At 32.1% G+C, this 19,872-nt stretch overlaps 1 protein-coding gene and 1 long non-coding RNA gene across 8 annotated transcripts; one reads left to right on the forward strand and one right to left on the reverse strand.

Annotated features, from left to right (window-relative positions):
• The first annotated feature begins 4,035 nt into the window (after window positions 1-4,035).
• Window positions 4,036-5,937, forward strand: LOC104731784 (uncharacterized). 7 transcript variants are annotated; one of them, XR_758649.2, is made up of 8 exons: window positions 4,042-4,337; window positions 4,419-4,591; window positions 4,691-4,737; window positions 4,838-4,941; window positions 5,043-5,136; window positions 5,209-5,299; window positions 5,528-5,631; window positions 5,735-5,937. It is a non-coding gene; the product is annotated as an uncharacterized LOC104731784 (long non-coding RNA). The 7 variants fall into 7 exon arrangements; XR_758650.2 differs by having other exon boundaries at window positions 5,239-5,299; XR_015573894.1 differs by having other exon boundaries at window positions 4,070-4,303.
• A 4,173-nt stretch (window positions 5,938-10,110) lies between these two features.
• LOC104731785 (syntaxin-23-like) lies at window positions 10,111-12,290 on the reverse strand. Its single transcript, XM_010451266.3, has 9 exons — window positions 11,940-12,290; window positions 11,707-11,800; window positions 11,497-11,606; window positions 11,338-11,403; window positions 11,095-11,252; window positions 10,954-11,008; window positions 10,710-10,867; window positions 10,528-10,622; window positions 10,111-10,431 (listed from the first exon to the last, which is right to left on the reverse strand). Exons 1-9 carry the CDS (start codon window positions 12,143-12,145, stop codon window positions 10,330-10,332), a joined length of 1,044 nt encoding a protein of 347 aa, XP_010449568.2. The 5' UTR covers window positions 12,146-12,290; the 3' UTR covers window positions 10,111-10,329.
• Between the last annotated feature and the right edge of the window lie 7,582 nt (window positions 12,291-19,872).

The following is a 19,872-nucleotide window of genomic DNA, read 5'->3' on the forward strand; positions in this document are numbered from 1 at the left end:
CTCTTTGGTCTCAGGGTTCTTTTGGTGTGTCGGTTATTGTCAGGGTTACCATGGCACAGTTGAATCTCAACAAGGGTAAGGCGGCTTTGGTTCGAACAGAAACGGTGAGAATTTCTGATTCTATGATGGCGCATCGTATTCAACAGTTCTCTCTCACTCTCATTGGGAGATTGATGAATCCATCTGTTCAACGCATGGAATCTTTGGTGGCTAATTTGCCAAAGATTTGGAAACTCGAGGAGAGGGTTGAAGGTGCAGACTTGGGTCAAGATACGTTTTAGTTTAATTTTCAAACGGAGGAGGATCTGCAAGGTGTGTTGAGGAACGGTCCTTACCACTTTGATAATTGGATGTTATCGTTGGTTCGCTGGGAGCCTATTATTTCAGATACCTATCCTTCTGCCATCAATTTCTGGGTTAAAGCTTCGGGAATTCCTATGCATCTTTGGGAGGTTGCAACCCTTGAGGCCATTGATAAGAAGATAGGTATTCTTCGTGAGGTAGATGAGGAAACTGGTAGTTTACTGGTGACTATCAATGGTTTTAATCCTCTTATCTTTCACCTGGTGGTTCCGTTTAATACTGGTGATGAGGTGGTGGCCTCGCTAGAGTATGAGAAGTTGTTGGGTTTTTGCAGCCATTGATGATGTGAAACTCTGTCCCGAGCTAAGAAAAAGTGAGGGGGGTCGCGGTCAGGGAGAGGTGGGTGATAGGAGGGGTGGTCCGTGGAAACAATCCTTGTTAAAACCGAATGCTCAACATTTTGAGGGTGGTTGGGAAAAACCAAGAAAGTTTGCTAAGCGATCTCTGGATTTTAATTCAGAATCAAACCGAGATAGGGATAACCAGCAAATGCGTATGGGTGAGAGCTCAAAGAGTGCTTTTAGTTATCAGGCTAAGAATCAGGGTGATCAGCAAAGAAGCTATGGGAGATATCCAAAATATTTTCAGAATCTTTTTCAAAATTCGGATGTCCGAGGTGTTTCAGAGATGTTACAGGAGATCACCTCTTTAATTTCAGAAGCTATGAACAGAGATCTAATTCGGGATATCTCTGAAGCGGAATTTCGGAAAGCCCTGTTTGCTATGCATCCGGAGAAAACTCCAGGACCTGACGGCATGACGGCTTTGTTTTTCCAACGATTTTGGTCCTCCTTAAAAGGGGATTTAGTGGCTCTGGTTAGAGAATTTTTCCGATCAGGTAGTTTTGACCCACGTTTGAATGAGACGAATATTTGTCTTATTCCTAAAATTGATCGGCCACAGCGGATGGCGGAATTTAGGCCTATAAGCCTTTGTAATGTGAGTTATAAAATTATTTCTAAGGTCCTGTGCTTTCGGCTTAAACGGTTCCTCCCATCCCTGGTTTCTGAGACTCAGTCAGCTTTTGTTTCGGGTCGCTTGATTACAGATAATATTTTGGTTGCGCAGGAAATGTTTCATGGGTTGAAAACTAATCAAAGGTGTAAGTCGGAGTTTCTGGCCTTCAAAACGGATATGAGTAATGCTTATGATCGTGTGGAATGGGATTTTTTTAGAAGCGGTTATGGTTAAGTTAGGGTTTGATAGGAAATGGATTTCCTGGATCATGTGGTGTGTTTCCTCGGTATCATATCAAGTTCTTTTCAATGGTCAACCCCGGGGTTTTATTAAACCACGGAGAGGTTTACGTCAGGGGGATCCTTTGTCACCGTATTTGTTCATACTTTGCACGGAGGTTCTGATAGCGAATATGAAAAAGGCGGAACAGGAAAAGAAAGTAACGGGCATCTCAATAGCTCGCGATAGTCCTACCATTTCACATTTGTTATTTGCTGATGACAGCTTGTTTTTCTATAAAGCAGAGGCGGCTGAATGTCAGACGGTCATGGATATTATCAGAAATTATGGCAAAGCCTCAGGGCAAGAGGTAAATTTAGAGAAGTCTTCTATAATGTTTGGCAAGAAGGTTCCTTCTGAAAGAAGGGATCAGTTGAAGTCGGTTATTGGTATCTCTAAAGAGGGGGGTATGGGCTCGTATTTGGGCATTCCTGAAAGTCTCCAAGGATCAAAAACGAAGGTTTTTGGTTATGTCAAAGATCGGTTGGATGACCGAGTTAATGGTTGGAATGCAAAGCTCTTATCGAAAGGTGGTAAGGAGATTATGATTAAATCAGTGGCGCTGGCACTTCCTAACCATGTGATGTCCTGCTATAAATTACCGCAGGAGTTGACATCTAAATTAACGGGTGCTATTTCCACCTTTTGGTGGAAATCCAATGATAGGACTCGTGGTCTACATTGGGTGGCCTGGGATAAATTATGTAAGGATAAGTGTGAAGGGGGTCTAGGCTTCAGAGCCCTGGAACAATTTAATGATGCTATGTTAGCGAAACAGTATTGGCGGTTAATTCAACATCCGACGTCCTTAATGGCTCGGGTGTTGAAGGGCAGATATTTTAGAAATAAACACCCTCTTATGGCCAAAAAACCATATAATCCCTCCTTCGCTTGGAGGAGTATTTTTTCAACTAAGGAATTGGTGGAACATGGAGCGCGGTGGGCGGTAGGTTCGGGTTGTTCTATTTCGGTTTGGCGTGATCCATGGGTACCGGATATTCAACTACGTCCATCAAATGGTCGGGGAAGACACTGGTTACCGAGCTTGATGGTGAATCATTTAATTAATCCTGTTATAAAGGATTGACACTTGCCTACTTTGGAGGAGTTTCTAGATCCGGGGGATATACAGATTATTCGGAGTATGGCGGTCAGTAAAGTCCAGCATCCGGATCGTTTAGTATGGCACTTTACCAAGTCAGGGAAGTATACGGTTAAATCAGGATATCGGCTAGCCAGAGAATTATTGACGGATGTCGAATACGGGCCGATTTGTATGGCCCTTAGGGCCCAATCGTGGAAACTTGACGTTACCCCGAAGGTCCAACATTTTTTCTGGCAGATTGCTTTGGGCACTCTCCCAGTGTTGGAACGGCTTGCGTATAGGGGTGTCCGGTGTGATACTCTCTGCAAACGATGTGAGTCTGCACCAGAGACGATTAACCATGCTCTTTTTGACTGTCCTCGTTCGCGCGATGTTTGGGGTTTGTCGCCGGTTTTGGTAGTTCCTGATGGTTTTCCATATGCTTCAATCTATGCAAATTTAGATTTTATTTTCTGGTGGGCAGCTTCCCAGTCAGGGGATCCTGATGTAGCTATCCGCCTTCCCTAGATACTTTGGTCACTATGGAAAGACAGGAATAAAAAAGTATTTCAGGGGTTAGAGGCAGAGCCGATGGAGATTTTACTTCAGGCGAATAATGATAGGCTATTGTGGGAAGAAACCAAATCTTACTCAGATAGCTATTTACATACTACGCCTCTGCTGGAGGACCGGGGGGTGTTTCCTCGTTGTCAGATTGATGGCTCATGGAAGGGTTCATATCCTCTGCAGGGACTGGTGTGGTGGTGTTGTAGTGATGAAAATTCGTCGTTTCTTCTGGGAGCACGGAGCCAAAGGCGCGGGTCCACATCCTTACATGCAGAGCTACAAGCCTTGATTTGGGCTATGGAGTCACTATTGGCGGCGGCAGTGGATTATCAGAGTTTCGAGACAGATTGTGCAGAACTGGTGGCGATGGTGGAGATGCCTGACGATTGGCCAGCTTTTTCGAATCTGTTGGAGGAGTTTTTGGTGCTCATATCATGCTTCCCCTCCTTCTCCCTGACCAGGATCACTAGAGAGCTCAATGTACGGACAGATTGTCTAGCCAATTTCTTTTGTAAACTCTTATCCTCCGGTTTGGGCAACTAATTTTGGAGTTTTATTTTAATTTAATTAATGTTTGGTTGAAAAAAAAAAGATTTGTTATAAAAAAACCAAAATCATAATTAAAAAAAAAAAAGCGATCGTGGGATAGATAATTCTGTTAAACAAAACTAACAATGTCGTTCACCATTTTGGCTAATTGGGTTTATGGCTTATTTACAATATATGAAGCCCACAAAGAAGCCCATCAAAAATACTTTGAATAACCCTAACCGAAGCATAAAAACACGTGTGGTTCACCTTTTCATCTTCCTTTCCTCTGCTCGACAAGAAGCAACTGCAAAACACACAAACACAACTGAAAATCATTCCTAATTTCACTCCCACTAACAGACCACGTTATTGGTGGTTACAGCAATTCTCATCTTCTATATAAATGTTCTTCAACATTCTCTAAACGCAAAAAAATGCACCTGAAAACATCTTTTATTTTCAATTACCAATGTCCCACCAGATCCATATGTTCTGTTAGAAATCCCTTTCAACTTCACAAAGGTAAATTCCTTTGAAAACATCAATTCTCACGGAGGTAAGTTCCTTTTTTTTTTTTTTTTCATATTCGTTACTTTTTTTCTTCAACGCATATTAATTCTGATTTCTATTGTTTCAGTTGCAACATGCCTCTCGAGTTTACTCATCTCTCTAATCTAAATTCTTAAAAAGAGAATAGAAGATCAGACTTCTAATAGCCAGGACATGGAATATCAGAGCTCTAAAAGCCTCTATTTGCTTCTCGATTCTAAAAAAGGCTAGGCTGTGATCAAACAAATCCAAGGAATCCAAGTAAGTACTAATTGTTTTCGATAATAACCACTCAATATGATTTCGTTTGCAATTTTGGCTTCAGTCCCTCATATTAATTAATCTATTCCTCTGATTCAGGCTTACGTTTGTGTACAAACAAGCCACGAGAGTGTTTTCGAGATAACGTGAGTAGTATATTTATCTACTTCCACTGAACTTTTTACTTGGGCATTACTTTTTCTTTACTACTTACTGATTTTGGGAATTGGATTTTTGAATGTGCAGAACAAATGTGCCTTACATCAGCAAATTTGGTAAAAATCCAGTTACAAGAGCATCATTGGAAGGAGAAGATTTGATTCCTCTCATCTTTCACATGTACTATGAAGGTTCCTTCTTTCTCTTGCTTTATCTATCTACTTATATGATTCGTTGTGATTTTTTATCCTTGAGATGAGCCTGAAACAAATCTGTTTTGCTGTCCTTATAGGAGAGTATCACTGTCCTATTCTGCAACAAAAGTCTTCACTGAATTTACAAATATAGTTGCCGTGAAGACTACCGGAAATGTGTTATGCTACGAGGTTTGTGTTTTTTGCACTTTTTATAGTCAAAAGTCATCTTTCTTTCTTTTATTTTTGCATATATAAATTTAGGCAATCAAAGAATTAAATATCAATATTAAGAATTGGAAGGAGCATTTAACAGAAGAACCGTTCACAAGAGTACACCCTATAACGATTTTAGGTATTTGACTTCTTTCTCTTTCCTTGATACTTTGCAATGAGTATATTATGTGTGATCTTAAAAATGGCCTCAAGATCGATGATGAAAGTTTGATATCCCTATATTATTGTGCTTTGAGTTTCTGTTTACTAACTATTTGTGAAATAGCCTGATAGAAAACTTTGTCCCTATCCTAATTTAGAACCACTTAATTGATTGATGATCAATTTTTTTTCTCTATTTTTGCAGAGTGGAGTAAATGGGTGACACGGAAACCAACTAGAGTCTTAGCTTTCATGTATAAAGCCAGAGAAATTCTTCAAGTTGATTGTTGTAATTTATAAGTGTTTGTGGTATAACATCAAAAACTCATTTCAGTTTTTCTTTTTTGTTCGGATTTTCTAATGAACTCTCATTTGCATAAGTTAAGTTCTCATTAACCAATCATTTTTGCAGGTTGTAGCAAATTCAAGAGTAAAAAAGTATGCCTAATTCAACAAGCTTTGTTTTTATGATAAATTTAAACAAATTTTATTTCACTTTATCTTTGACTTGCATCATATTGATATATCCATGTCTCTGAAGATTAATTCTTAATCCACAAAAGAGAACTTTAAGAGGTGTTTACAACAATTCTCATGCTCGATGCTTTTTTGGTATAGTAGACATAGTTACTTCCAAGTTTCCTTAATAGTTCAGTTATAATGAGGCATTTGTTTTTCAAAGAACTAATAAACGTCTGTTCAACTGCTTGGTGTCTACGATCTTGACAGGATTCCAAGCAAAAAAAACATAAAAGAAACTAATCAAATCTTGGAAGAAGCATGTGTTATTTAAAAATTACAATAGACTTAAAGAAGAAATTCGGGAATACATACATATTGTTTTTTATTATTATGTTTTTGAACCGTTCTAGATTTTTACATACATACATATATTTGGCTGTATTTTAAGTTTATAGACTTTGATCTAAGTTTATAGTAATAATAATAATAATAATATAAAATATTAAGAAAAGCCAACAGTAACCATGCGTAGTAACAAAAACAAAACTGATTAAAGTTTAACCAAATAATTTTGCTTGCTATGTCACAATTTTATCAAAAACAATATTTAGTAGCAAATAATTAAGAATATATTATATGATTTCAGCAGTTTAAAAACCGTGCGTATGCATGGGCCAAATACTAGTAGAATAATATTTGATTAGTGAAAAGGCAGATTACATATTATATATATATATGTTAAAAAATAAGTATATTAAAAACTAGTATAATTGTAAAGTTTTATTAGTTGTGTTGATAAAGAAATATTTTCATATATTTATAAATTTTAAATACTCAAATTGATCTAAGTAATTTTTGTTGACATATATATTTCTAAATCAAAAAAGTGCTCAACTGTTTAATCATAAATATATACCATAACGAAAAACTATTATCATCTAATTTGATTTTCCTATAACATAATTTATAAAAGAATAGGGTTAGTAGGTGCACAAAAAAAAAGAATAGGGTTAGTTATTCTTTTTTCTTAAAAATAACACTTCAAAAAAGGTAAATTATTAACAAAAATCTCTAACAGTTTTAATTAAATATAGCATAAAACCATTTGTTGAAACTTAGAATCTATGTTAATTATACTCTTTTTATTAATTAAAAAAAAATTCAAAACATAGAATAGAATTATTTTTTGTCTAGTGCGGAATTGTAAATAACGCTGGATAATAGCTATCTTTAAAAACTAACTGCGGTCCACTAAATTTTGTTCACCCTCAAAAAATGCATACAATGTTTTCTTCTTTTTTGTAGAATACCGCATATCAGGTGAAATCACGTGAATGGTAACATAGACCCATTTTTAAAAACAAATCTTCAAATACGCTTTTTATAAGGTTACCATTCACTGCCTAAAATTGTTTTGTGACATAATTTCTTTAACCATGATTTTATGTTTGGATGAACAACTGGTGAAAATTATCTACTCTATACAATGATTTTATGATCAACCTAATAAAAGTTGAGAAACTGAGAAAAAGTTAATATAACATAATAAAAAATAAAAATTTGAAAATTATAATCACGATGGTATATATAAGTCTTAGATAATTCAAATATATAAAATAGAAACTTTATAAACAATCCAAACATGACATATGTCATAATCACGTTAAGGATCGACGACCTATTTACTCCTCAGAAGTATCATATTGTACCAAAACTACTTAAAACTATGACCTCGTCTCAAATATTCTCGAATAGTAAATTCTCAACTTATTTCTATCTGAATCAAAAGTTCTCATATATTTCTCCATATACCTGGGTTTAAACGATTTACAAACCAAATCCGATAGAAAACCACATAAATCCGGTTCTAACCCAATTTTAAAATGGTTTACCATTCCAACTTCTGAAATTTGAAAACCGCTTCTCAATTACTCGATCAAGCAGCTCTTTTTCAGTACCGGAATCATCAACATTATTCAGAAGAGAAAACTCTAAATTTTAACCAGAAACATCAATCACCGACTAATCTTCCAAACTTATAATGCTACTAATTGTAGAAACACTTTTGGAACCTCCATCAGTGTTTCCATCCTCGATTAAATTAGCGGGATTTATATACTTTGATTCCATTTCATTGCATCCAATAGCTTCCATTGAAGAACTTGCACGAATCAAAGACACACACAATAGATCAGCAAAATTATATTGGGAAAAAAAAATCAAAGATCAAAGCTTTCGATATAAACACATAATTTTTTTGAAGGAAAAAAAACCCTCTTTAGCGGAGAAAAAATAAATATATAATTTTTTTTATCAAAATTTGAGCCACAACAGGCCGGCCCATTAGCCAAATCCCTACATTTGTAGAGAGCGGAACTCGATCCCTGCTGTGATGGTGCCCTCTACAGTTGGACTTACCAATAGTCACTGCACTGGTCACTTCACAAACATAATTTTTATGTATATATAATATTATTTTCTTAATTAGGTTTCCTATTATGTATCAAAACTAATAATTCTTTTTAACAGAACTATTTATTGATTAATAATAATATACATGCTTAATGAATTTTTTTATATATACATGTCAAAATCTAATTAAGAAAAATGTATAATATAATTAGCGTACAATGAAAAATATATTAGTTTTGTTAATTTTCCTTTTTGATTTAGGAAAATTTTTAAGATATAAACATATAAATTTTATGTAGATTTAATGTTATTTTTTTAATTAGCTGTTTGAAAAATAAATAATTGTTTGACACATGTCAACATCTCATCTGTATAATTGACACGTGTCATGATCATGTTAATGGCTAACTTTGAAAACCCAACTTTATATAATAAGATTTGTTTACATCAATTGAGTTGAAGATATTTTAAACTTAACAAATTTTCATGAATTATATTCATGACGTAGATATTATTTATACTTAAACTGTATAATCTACTATTTATGTAATTAAAATACATTCTTATATCTTCTATATTATTTAAGAGGTGATTTGTTAAAGTTGTTGATGTAATATTATTTTATGTTTTCCAAAAGCAAAAAAAATGTTTAAAAATAATATTTACTTCTGTGAAATAATATTGTCTATTAACAAAGAAAAATAATATACATGTGATAGAAATTCCATAATTACATTTTTATGGACACTAGGTATAGTAACCCATGCTACAACACAGAAAAAAAAAATTATATAAAACTTAAATTCATAAAAGTAAGTTAGAATTTTATTATTTCAAATACATAAATTAAGTATTTGTACAATATTGGTATTAAATCCAAATATCATATTTCAGTTTGGTTTTAGTTTGGATTTTTGTGTGTATATAAGTTAGATGTACCTACTTTAGAACGGAAAATACGTCCCCTCATGTCCCATATGTACTATCCCATTCCGTCTTGTTCCATGTATCGTTTCATTTCGTCTTTTAAATGATTACTTGTTAGACAATGTTTATTAATAGAGATTGGGTCAAAAATTTAGATTGCATACCCGAATTCTCCGGTAAATTATTCAAAAAAACTATTTAATTATTTTCAAAAATATCCAAAATTTTCAAAGTACCCGTTCCAAAGTAACTGGTTACATGTCGCATAGTCAACCTTTTAAAAATATATATATCTTTGCATATAAAACACAATACAAAACGACCTATTAATCACTGAGACTCTTAGTGTCTTAGTGTCTTATAAATACTATCTCGGCATACAATATGTTCCTCTATCGTATCCATTTTTTATATTTAAAAGTTAAAATTAAATTTTATTATCTCATCTTGTGTTTTGATAATCCCCTATATATTAATAGAGAAGCACACTTGAGAAAAAAGTTGATGTGTCAGCGTTACAAAGCTCAGGACACTTTTTACTAAATAACCCTTAAAACATCTACTTATTTACAACTCCGTGCCATTGTATTTATTATTAAAAAAAATCAAATCTACAATCCTCTCCTCTCACCTCATTATTATTTACATAAATAAATCATTGACATATATAAGACAAATGTTCTTTTCTATAAGTTTTTAAAAATGAAAAATTTAATCAACAATTAAAATCCAGAAATATATTTAATTATAAATTTTTAACATATTTAATTATTAGAAATAAATTACATTTCACAAACAATAAAAAAATATTCATTTATTTACCACTTTTATACATTTTTCTCATTGCATTTTTTAAACTTATGATTAGTTTAAATTAAATCGATTAGTTTAAAAAAGATTTTTTTATCTATTTAATGGTATAGTGATGTAGATGATAATGTTAAATATAAAATATGTGAATTTGATTTTTAGAAACACAAAAACACATCAAAAATTTTCACACCACCTTAAAATTCCTTTCCAAGTTCAAATATTTCACAAGTAAACGCAAATAAACAAGAAAACCTTTACTTACATATTTTGTTTTACACAAAATAAATCTTAAATCTCAAATAATAATTTTGCTCATAATATTTTATTTAAATCGATTTATCCCGCACATAGTGCGGGTTAGTACCTAGTTAGGAATAGTTTAGATAATTATTTTTATCGTTTGAATAACTCGTTCCCGTTCAGAATAATCAAGACCGCAAGCACTATAATGACAATCAGGAGCACAATACCAAAAATTACCAAGAGCAAGCAAGCCTGCATGAAAGAAACAATGGAAAGAAGAAGTTTATAGGTTGATCTGATTCTCCAAAAACCCATTCATGATATGTAAGAAAAGTTTGAATATTATACCAGTGAAGATTTTGATCGTTGAGTCATAAAGGCTCTAGCGAGCTGGTATTTTCCTTGTGCAGCATGAAAGTTATCGATGCGAGTATTAATCTCATCTATGAAAAGAAAGTGTTAGAACGAGGATACGAGGACATAAGTAAGCGTTTTGGGATGTGCATAAAAGGGATTTAGAACAGTTTTACCAATCACGGCTTCTTCATCGTGTACCAACACTGCCATGTCTTTGAAGATTTTGTGCACCTCGCCAATTGTCTGCTGCATTTCTTGTATCTTTTGCTCTCTTTCCTCAATACTAGCCACATTATACGCAATCACATCGTCCAAAATTACAAGTTCTCGTCTGCAACAAGAGGAACAAGAAACCAATTTAGTAGATGCGTCAGGAATCCGAACAAAGATGGAGACTTTTGTCTGTACAAAACTTACCTTTTTGACTCCAAAAGAAGAGCCTGCTGCTCCAGATCCTTCTCTGCATTCACATCTATGAAAAGAAAGTGTTAGAACAAGGATACGAGGACATACGTAAACAAAACATTTTGGGATGACAGGATTTAGAATCAGTTTTACCAATCACGGCTTCTTCATCGTGTACCAACACTCCCATGTCTTTGAAGATTTTGTGCACCCCGCCAATTTTCTGCTGCATTGCTTGTATCTTTTGCTCTCTTTCCTCAATAAAAGCCTCATTATACGCAACCTCATTGTCCAAAAGTGCAAGTTCTTTTCTGTAACAAGAGCAACAACAAACCAATTAGTAGATGCGTCATGAATCCAAACAAATATGGAGACTTTTGTCTGTACAAAACTTACTTTTTTGATTCCAAAAGAAGATCCAGATCCTTCTCAGCATTCACAGGTGCCTCACTGGCTGTATAGCTAATCTCACCCAAGGCCAAGTAATCAATACACCAAAACCACACAAAATAAACATGAAAACATTTTCAAACTCTTGAATGAGCATTATCAAACCTTGAGGGAAGAGATGCTCTTTCAGCAGCTAGACGCTGAGCCTTGAGAAACTCTTGCAATACAGCTTGAAAGTCTTTTGCAAGCTTAGCATCCACAATCTTCTTCCTTTGCTAACCCACCACCAATATATATACATATAAACAAAACCATCAAATTCCCTATTAAATGAAGAGATGAACAAATAATCATTTTTTAATCAGAATCACTCACATCAACACCACTCTGATGATCAGTTTCCCTAGCTTGTTTAAGTTTAGCTGACGTATCTTTCACAAGCTGTCCGATATGTAATATCGTCTTGTTCCTAACACACACACACACACATCACAAACCAAGCAAATTGAACCATTTACAACTACTGATATTAAGAAACCATTTTACATTCCAAGAACCTTATAAACCCAGAAAAAGGAGAAAACATTTGAGAAGTACTTAGTACTTACAGCTTGTCACGAAGCTCAGGGGTGTCTTTAGGAGTACCAAGAGTGTTGACAAGACGATGGAACGTAGAAACACATGTATTGATCTTAAAGACACCTGCAGCAACAGCTTGAGTCGTATCTTGTCGACCACCACCAACACCACCTTTGAAGCTCATTAAAGAAGCTAATGATGTTTTTCTTCCCGCCTTTAAATCCTTAAAACTCATCCTTTTTTGTATCTCTCTCTCTCTCTCTTGCCTCGAAAACCCCACCACCACAGTAACGAAGATTGAGGACGTGACTCAGAATCTCCGGTGGGTTCTGTTTCTATCTCTCTCTGGGAAAGAACTGAGAGAAAACGTGAAATGTCACATATAAAAAGCCTTTTCATTTCGGGAAACATATCATTTGGTACATTGATTTTGAAATTTAGTCCAAAAATATCATTTAATACATTGACTTTGAGATTTAGTCAAGAAAAAACCATGAACCTCAAATTTGTTGACTAGCCATTTAAAATATTATATATTATTGATTAAGTCAAAATACATATATCATTAAATTAAAATAATTGAACAATTAACATCATTACTTTGTTGTTTAATGGTATGTTGTTTTTGGCTTCATCAACAATATTTTAGTGTTTTAAATCATTAGTCAACAAAAATTGATGTATTAAATGGTCTCTCACAAAATTTATAGTTTATTTGACTTAAACTTAAAAGTTCATGTATTAACCAAAATTAGATAATTTAATAATTTTTTGTGCTCAGCAAGACGACAAGACTTTTAATCAAATTATGCGTACGAAAAAAAAAAGAACCATTTTGATATTTCTTTTGGTTCACATTACTCAACATTCTTTACTTTATACACCTACTAGGTTACAATCCGCACTATGTGAAGTATAAATTGATTCAAATAAAGTTATTTTTTTAGGAACCAAGATTCGTTTGTGTCAAACAAAATATGTAATTAAAGTTTTTTGTTTTATTTAATTTTGTATTTCTTTTGTCTAAAAATATGTATCAACCATAAAATCTTTGAACGTGAAATTTTTTAAGATGATAGAGAAAATATTGATCAAATGTTACTTAAGATGACATGTCTTTTTGTGTGGTTTAAAAATAAAATTCATATTTTTTATGTTTTATCGAGTAACCATAACAATTTTGCATGTTTTTTAGAGAACTATAACAACATATATTATATTCAATAATTTAACTATTTAATTTTATTATATACTAGTAACAATCGGATTTGAAACTCATTTTTCTGAGATAATCTAATTTAATAATTTAATATTTTCATATGCTATTTAAATTTTTTGAGTTATTCGGTTTGTTAAGATTTTCTATAAATGACGGAATATTAGTAAAAATCATTAAGAAATATATAATTAAATTAAAATCTAAGCGTAACCATGTAAGAATACCTTTCACCCATGAAATATGTGAACATGATATTTTTTTAACACGGTGGAAAAAGTAATAAATATTACTCCCATTTATGACTATATGTCTTAATAATCAAATTTATATTTTTATATTTTATCGAGTAACAATAACAATATTGCATGTTTCTTATGAAACCATAACAATATACATTATAATACTCATAAATTAATTATTTAGTTTTATTATATATTAGTAACAACCAGATTTGAAACTCATTTTTTGAGATACACGAATTTAACGATTTATTATTTTTGATTAGGTTATTGTGAATCAAGTCATTTAATTGTAATTTTCTTCAATTATTGAATGAAATATTACTTAGTTATACTAATGATAATTTAATGTAAATAATATAGTAAGAGAAGGGCAAATAATAAAATGGGATATAAAGCGTGAGTATTTTATATAGGAGATACTAGAATGTATTTTATTAAGGAGAATTATATTAATTTGGATATAATTAGTTTTATTTAATAATATAAGTGTCTGTAATTGATGGAGAAATAAAATTACAAATCAGAAATCAAATCTTATTGTTTCGTGAGGGAAAAGATTATAATTGGTCAGTACATCCCTTATATAATTGGTCTTAGTTACGTTATTATATCAGAAATTTTAGAAATTTTAATTGGTCATTAGATCTCAATATATCTCAGCTATTGGTATAGGCAGTGTTCTTTTTACAATCGCAGCTGCAGCGACAGTGACACAAATATAAAGCCCAAAACGGTTTGCAGTCCGATAAAGTAGGGAGCCGCTGTTGTCGCAGAGACTGAAAAAAAAACATAGTCTCAACAGTCGCTGAAAATTCCAGCGTCGATCTTAAAAAATGTTTTTGCTTGCCATCAGAGTCGCAGCGACTCATTTGTGTTGAGTTTGTTGCCGTAACAGTGTTATTTTCTGGTCACTATCGCAGTCGCTGCGATTGTAAAAAGAATATTTAATATTTAACCATAGTTATCTATATTAAAGTATATATTCATGTCATTTCTATCGGTGATTATACCTTTTTTGGGGACAAATATAGGTATTGTATTGAGCAAAAGAATAACATTGAGCCAGTTTCAAATAATTTATGATTTTTTTACTATTAGAGCTTTATAAAGTTATTAGAAAGGTAACATTATTTATATTTCTGAAGATATAATTTTCAATATTTTTTTACATCTCATAATATAGTTATATTATTATATTACAAAACAGAGTGAAAATAATTTAATTTCAAAAATATTGTGTATATAAATAAATTGAATAGCAGTGACAGTTGACCAAAAAAAGAAAAAGAATAGAAGTGTTAGTTTTATGTAATCGCTCTCTGGCGATTACACGTCAGTTTTTTTAGAGAATGCTTCTATTTTAATATGTAGGAGATATTGTAAAATCAAATTATACAGGTTATTGTACAGGTGCAACAAATATCCTTTTTAATATTATTTTCGGTTAGAATTGAAAAAAAACATATATTATTTGTTTACATCAATTGAGTTGAATATATTTTAAACTTAAGAAATTTTCATGAATTATATTCAAGACGTGGATATTATTTTTACATAAACTGTATAATCTACTATTTATGTATATCATTCCTATATTTAAGAGGTGATTTGTTAAATTTCTTGATGTAATACTCTTTTATGTTTTCCAAAAACAAAAAATGTTTGAAAATAATATTTACTTTTGTAAAATAAACCACTGTGCTAAATTCTATTTGTCTATTAACAAACAAAAATAATATACATGTGATAGAAATTCCATAATTACATTTTTATGGACATATACCCCAATTCAATAATGTATTTCTGTGATTTTATCTTTAAATCATAATATTTGCTAAATTTTTAATTTAACTTTTTGAAGATAGGATCACTTTGATTTTGGATGTTCAAATAACTCATTCAACAATATTCATTATTAGTTGAATAATAAAAAATTAGACTATTCAAGTTGGATAAAATGCAATTAAATACATCAACATTTAAATTTAGGCAAAAAAAAATCATGTACTTTGTTAAGTTTTGTTGACTTGCCGTTTAAAACACCAAATACTGTTGATTAAGTCAAAAACAACATGCTGTTAAACGGAAAAGTAACATGCGTTAGTTGCTCAGTTATCTCATTTAATGATATGTGTATTTTGGCTTGGTCAACGATATTCGGTGTTTTAAATAGCTAGTCAACAGAAATTAATGTATTAATTGGCCTCTCTTGAAATTAATGGTTTTTTTTTTGTCTAAATTTGAATGTTCATGTATTAAGTGGCATTTTTCCCTTTTCATTTCCTATCCTTAAATTTTCTATAAGTTTATTAGTAGTACTTTACAAGCGACGCTAGAGGCGATTATTCTTTTCGTTTATTATCTTCTTAATTTATCTTATTCCTTTATAGATCTAGTTTTTGTAAGATTCAGATTGTGTTCCAAGTATTCTTCCATAAAAAGGAGTGTTCCTGGAAGGAAGATATTCTTTTTAATGGAAGGTCTATCCTTATCATCTCAAGCATCCATTTTGGTGACTATGATCATGGTTGAAGATGAAAGATGAAATGGATCTCGTTTATGGCTATACAAAACTTACAGTAGATCTATAAGTGGTGTCATGGCTATTGTCTCTCATATATTTTTAAAGGCAGAGGAAGACAATCATACATATATCATAGATATATATATATATAATTTATATATAATAGTTGTTTTTATTTTTATCTCTTAGGTAGAGTTTGATTCAGGCAAATGATCATCTGCAAATTCTTCTGGCAGTTGGTGTTTTAGACATTGCAAAGTGAATTTGGTATTTTCATAGTTGGATGATAGCCAAGAATCGCACCGACATGGGTTCGAACACGAAGAAGGAAAATAACAAATTTGATTATCTGCTAGCGAGTAAGTTAATGTAGACAAAAAGCATCGTTAAATTTACTTCTTTTGTTGTATTGTTCCTTCTTTATTAATTCAAATGTATCCTTATGTAGATCATATTTCTTTGTAACTTTGTAAACTCTTATTCGAAGTAAATGTCAAGCGTTGAATAGCTCAGAGGTCGCCAGTTCGAGAGACGGCGCTTGGAAAGGAACCATATAAAATGTTCTGGTCTCTGATTTGAGGGGATGTACGGATCTAGGCTCAAAACCTCTTAGTAATTCAAAAAAAAAAATGAAATAGATGTAAAAAAAAAATATTTTCTATAATATTCTAAAAGTGGCTAAGTGGGGGTTATTGGTTTAAGATTTTAATAGAGTTTTAAAGATTTTAAATGTTATATAGAATCTGTTGTTATTAGATCAAGATTTTGTTAAACTCTGTTAAAGTTTAATGTTATTAGTTTGTGATTTGTAAAAAGTCATTTAAAATCTTAACAAATATGGGTTATTGGATTCAGACTTTAATAAAGTCATTAAAAGTTTTGTGTTATTCAATTAAAACAAAAAAATCTAGGATTGTTAATGAATTCAATTATTATGTTATTGGTTCATGATTTTAAACACTTCTTTTACAAAATAAAGTCATGGAAAGTATCACAAAAATACAGGGATTGTTTAGAGGACTTTACAAGATTTTAGAAAACTAATAAACAAAACTCTCTAGCAATCTTTAACAATCTTTCACTTATTCATTTTTAATGATTTTGTTGAACTCTTCAAAAATCTTCATAAATCTCAAACCAATACCACTCCCTAAATAATTTAGAATCTTAACGGTATATCCACTCCTTGTCTCTCCCTTCAATAATAAAGTGACAAAAATGTCAAAATTCGCAAGTTAGGGGGCAAAGCTCTAACCGACGTCAACATTGCTCTGAGGTCAAGACACGTGGATTGTAGATATTGGTGGACAACGTGATTTCGTAACGACTTGTCAATCGTTATGACTTATGATAGATTTTGGACTACTTAAAAAAAATTTTAGGACTGAAAAAAAAAAAAAGGATTATGGTAAGATATAAGGGCATCCTTAATGGGAGAACTTTTTTTTGTGTTCTTAGATTATATATATGGTGAAAATAATCTAAGAACAGTAGTTAAGATCATATGTTAAAAAAATGGAGGAACTAATTTTGATGTTCTTAGAATATAAATATTGTGAAAATATTGAAGTTACATAAAAAAAAACATGGAATAAATGGATTGAAAGCTCAATACTCGTATAAGATCTTTGAGAAACTTATGATTCGTAATCAGATATAACAGTGTATAGAACGAGAGATAGATAAATATCGTGATGAATATCAATTTCAAAAACATAAATATAATCAAGCATTATGCTCCTCAATTCTAAATGTGACAAAGTACAAGTGAACACTTAAACAAGCAGCCCGATCAAGCAAATCCGCTTTGCGTTTCTAATAAGTTACCTGAGCAACTCTGTTTTCCAAGAGCTCTTGAAGAGATCTGAAGAAGAGTTTGGCCTCTCGACCAGTGAACCAATCACATTTCCATTCGATTCGGGTTCCTTGGAGTATCTCATTCAACAGAGAGAGATCAGAGTCTTTTGTCTTTTTCATTCACAGCTTTATTGAGACAAATCCAAGAAAAACGGCAAATTGTGAATTCCTCAGAGCTCTTTTATCTGCCACAGTTTCATCACCGAAACAATCTGCATCAAGATGAATAATTTTTTATTAGTTTACAACCTTTTTACAAACAACTATACAGAGCCAAAACCAAAGATGGTCTCATAGAAGATAAGATACAAAATGCCATAACCATAATAAACAAGTGACCGATGAATCAAGATTCAAAAAGCTAGAACCAACCATTTGTTCTCACTCTAATTACTCTGTTGTATTGTTTATTCAGCTTTTGCTTATACATACTGCAAAGGAATGGGTTCATCTCAGACCAGTACACACACATCAACCATTGCCAAATAACAGGAACATTAAAGCTGTGTTTAACTCTGATTCATTACAAGAACTTGATTCAAGGATTCTAAAAGCTATAGCCATTTCTACCAATTAAATCCTAAATGATATACACAAATCTTAATCTATCATCCTGAAACGTAACATTTTCTAATGTTTGTTTTCCCCCAATCTTTAACAGAGAAGTCAAAATCTATAAAAAGAAGATTCGAGAATTTACCTAATCGCTCCCTCTCTCTCTCAGTGAGACGGAGCGGGTTGTTTCTGGTGCGATGATTGAGTAGATGGTGCCATGAGTTTGCTATAGATCTGCTCACCGACGAGGTAAACGCAGAAGGCACCAACACCGATTTCGAGACCTGGAAGTGCGTGTCTCATTTGATTCGATAACATCGGATGCTTCCTCCACTCATACCTTCTCTAGTTTCAATTTTGGTGTTTCAATTGCCGGAAAACAAACCTTCGGCGGTGAATATGGCAAGAAGGAAGCTTTGGAGAGGATGAGAGAAATGAAAAATTTTCGTTCTCTCAATAATTTTCCGACCAAAAAAATATCGACAACTCCCGTGATGACACGTAAGCCAAGAACTGGGCTTAAATCAGTTCTTATTTAAGATCAAAAAAATTGATCTAAGCCCACTTTTGCTTATTTTTATTATTTTTTTGCTTAAGAACACCAAAGGTGTTGTGCCGTTAATGATGGCCTAATATATTAAAGGAGAAGTCGAGAGAGCTCACAGCCAATCTCACAAAAATTGACCTTCTTTGCCCTTAATGAAAAATGCCCTTATAAATATTTTAGACAAGCTTTTACTCTCTATTTAGGTTGCAGAAACGCACCACATTCATCCTCAGACTTAAGATTACTAATTTGCCATTAATGAGATTCAAAACTGGACATTTTTACCCTTTTCTAAGTTTTAATTTTTTAAAAAAAAATTAAAAACGAAAATTAAAAAAAAAACGAAATTTGTTTACAGAATCGGAAATCTAATATATTTACGCAATATCTCTCTTTAAAAAATAGAAGATAAATATTACAATATATTACGAATATTTGTTTAAAGAAAATTTCTATTTTTTAAAATATTAAAATGGTAAAGATAATTATGACGATTTTCCTTCTAAGCTATATATATAGACGCTCAGCCAAAACAGTAGAAGTCGGATTCAATAAGCTAAACATATAGTTTTGAGAATATAATTTTTCTTTTGTATTATTTTGGTTCTAATGAATCAACTTTACTATTGTATGATTTTGATTTTTTTTTTTTCATGTTGATGTACTATCCATATGCTTTGGTGCTTTGCATAATTAAATTTTATGCTGCTATAATTTTTAATTATTATGTTGAATCATATCAAAAGTTTTACTCATTTTGTTCTGTTTGATTGTGTTTTAGGTGTACTTGCCATGGACCATGGATGTTTTTTTGTATATCAAAAACAAGATTGGACGAACAAGTTGATGAAGCAAGCAAAAATAATCAAATCGGTAAATTATTATTAATAATTGTGTGTTTTTTTAAGTGGTGATTCTTATTCAATTTTATTCTCTTGGCTAAACATGATCATATTTTTATTCGATGATTTTTTATTCTACAAGCAAATGAGCAAATACAACTTTTCACAATTTTATA

The sequence above is a fragment of the Camelina sativa genome, chromosome 12 (assembly GCF_030686135.1).
Source record: "Camelina sativa cultivar CO46 ecotype springtype chromosome 12, ASM3068613v1".
Lineage (NCBI taxonomy): Eukaryota > Viridiplantae > Streptophyta > Magnoliopsida > Brassicales > Brassicaceae > Camelina > Camelina sativa.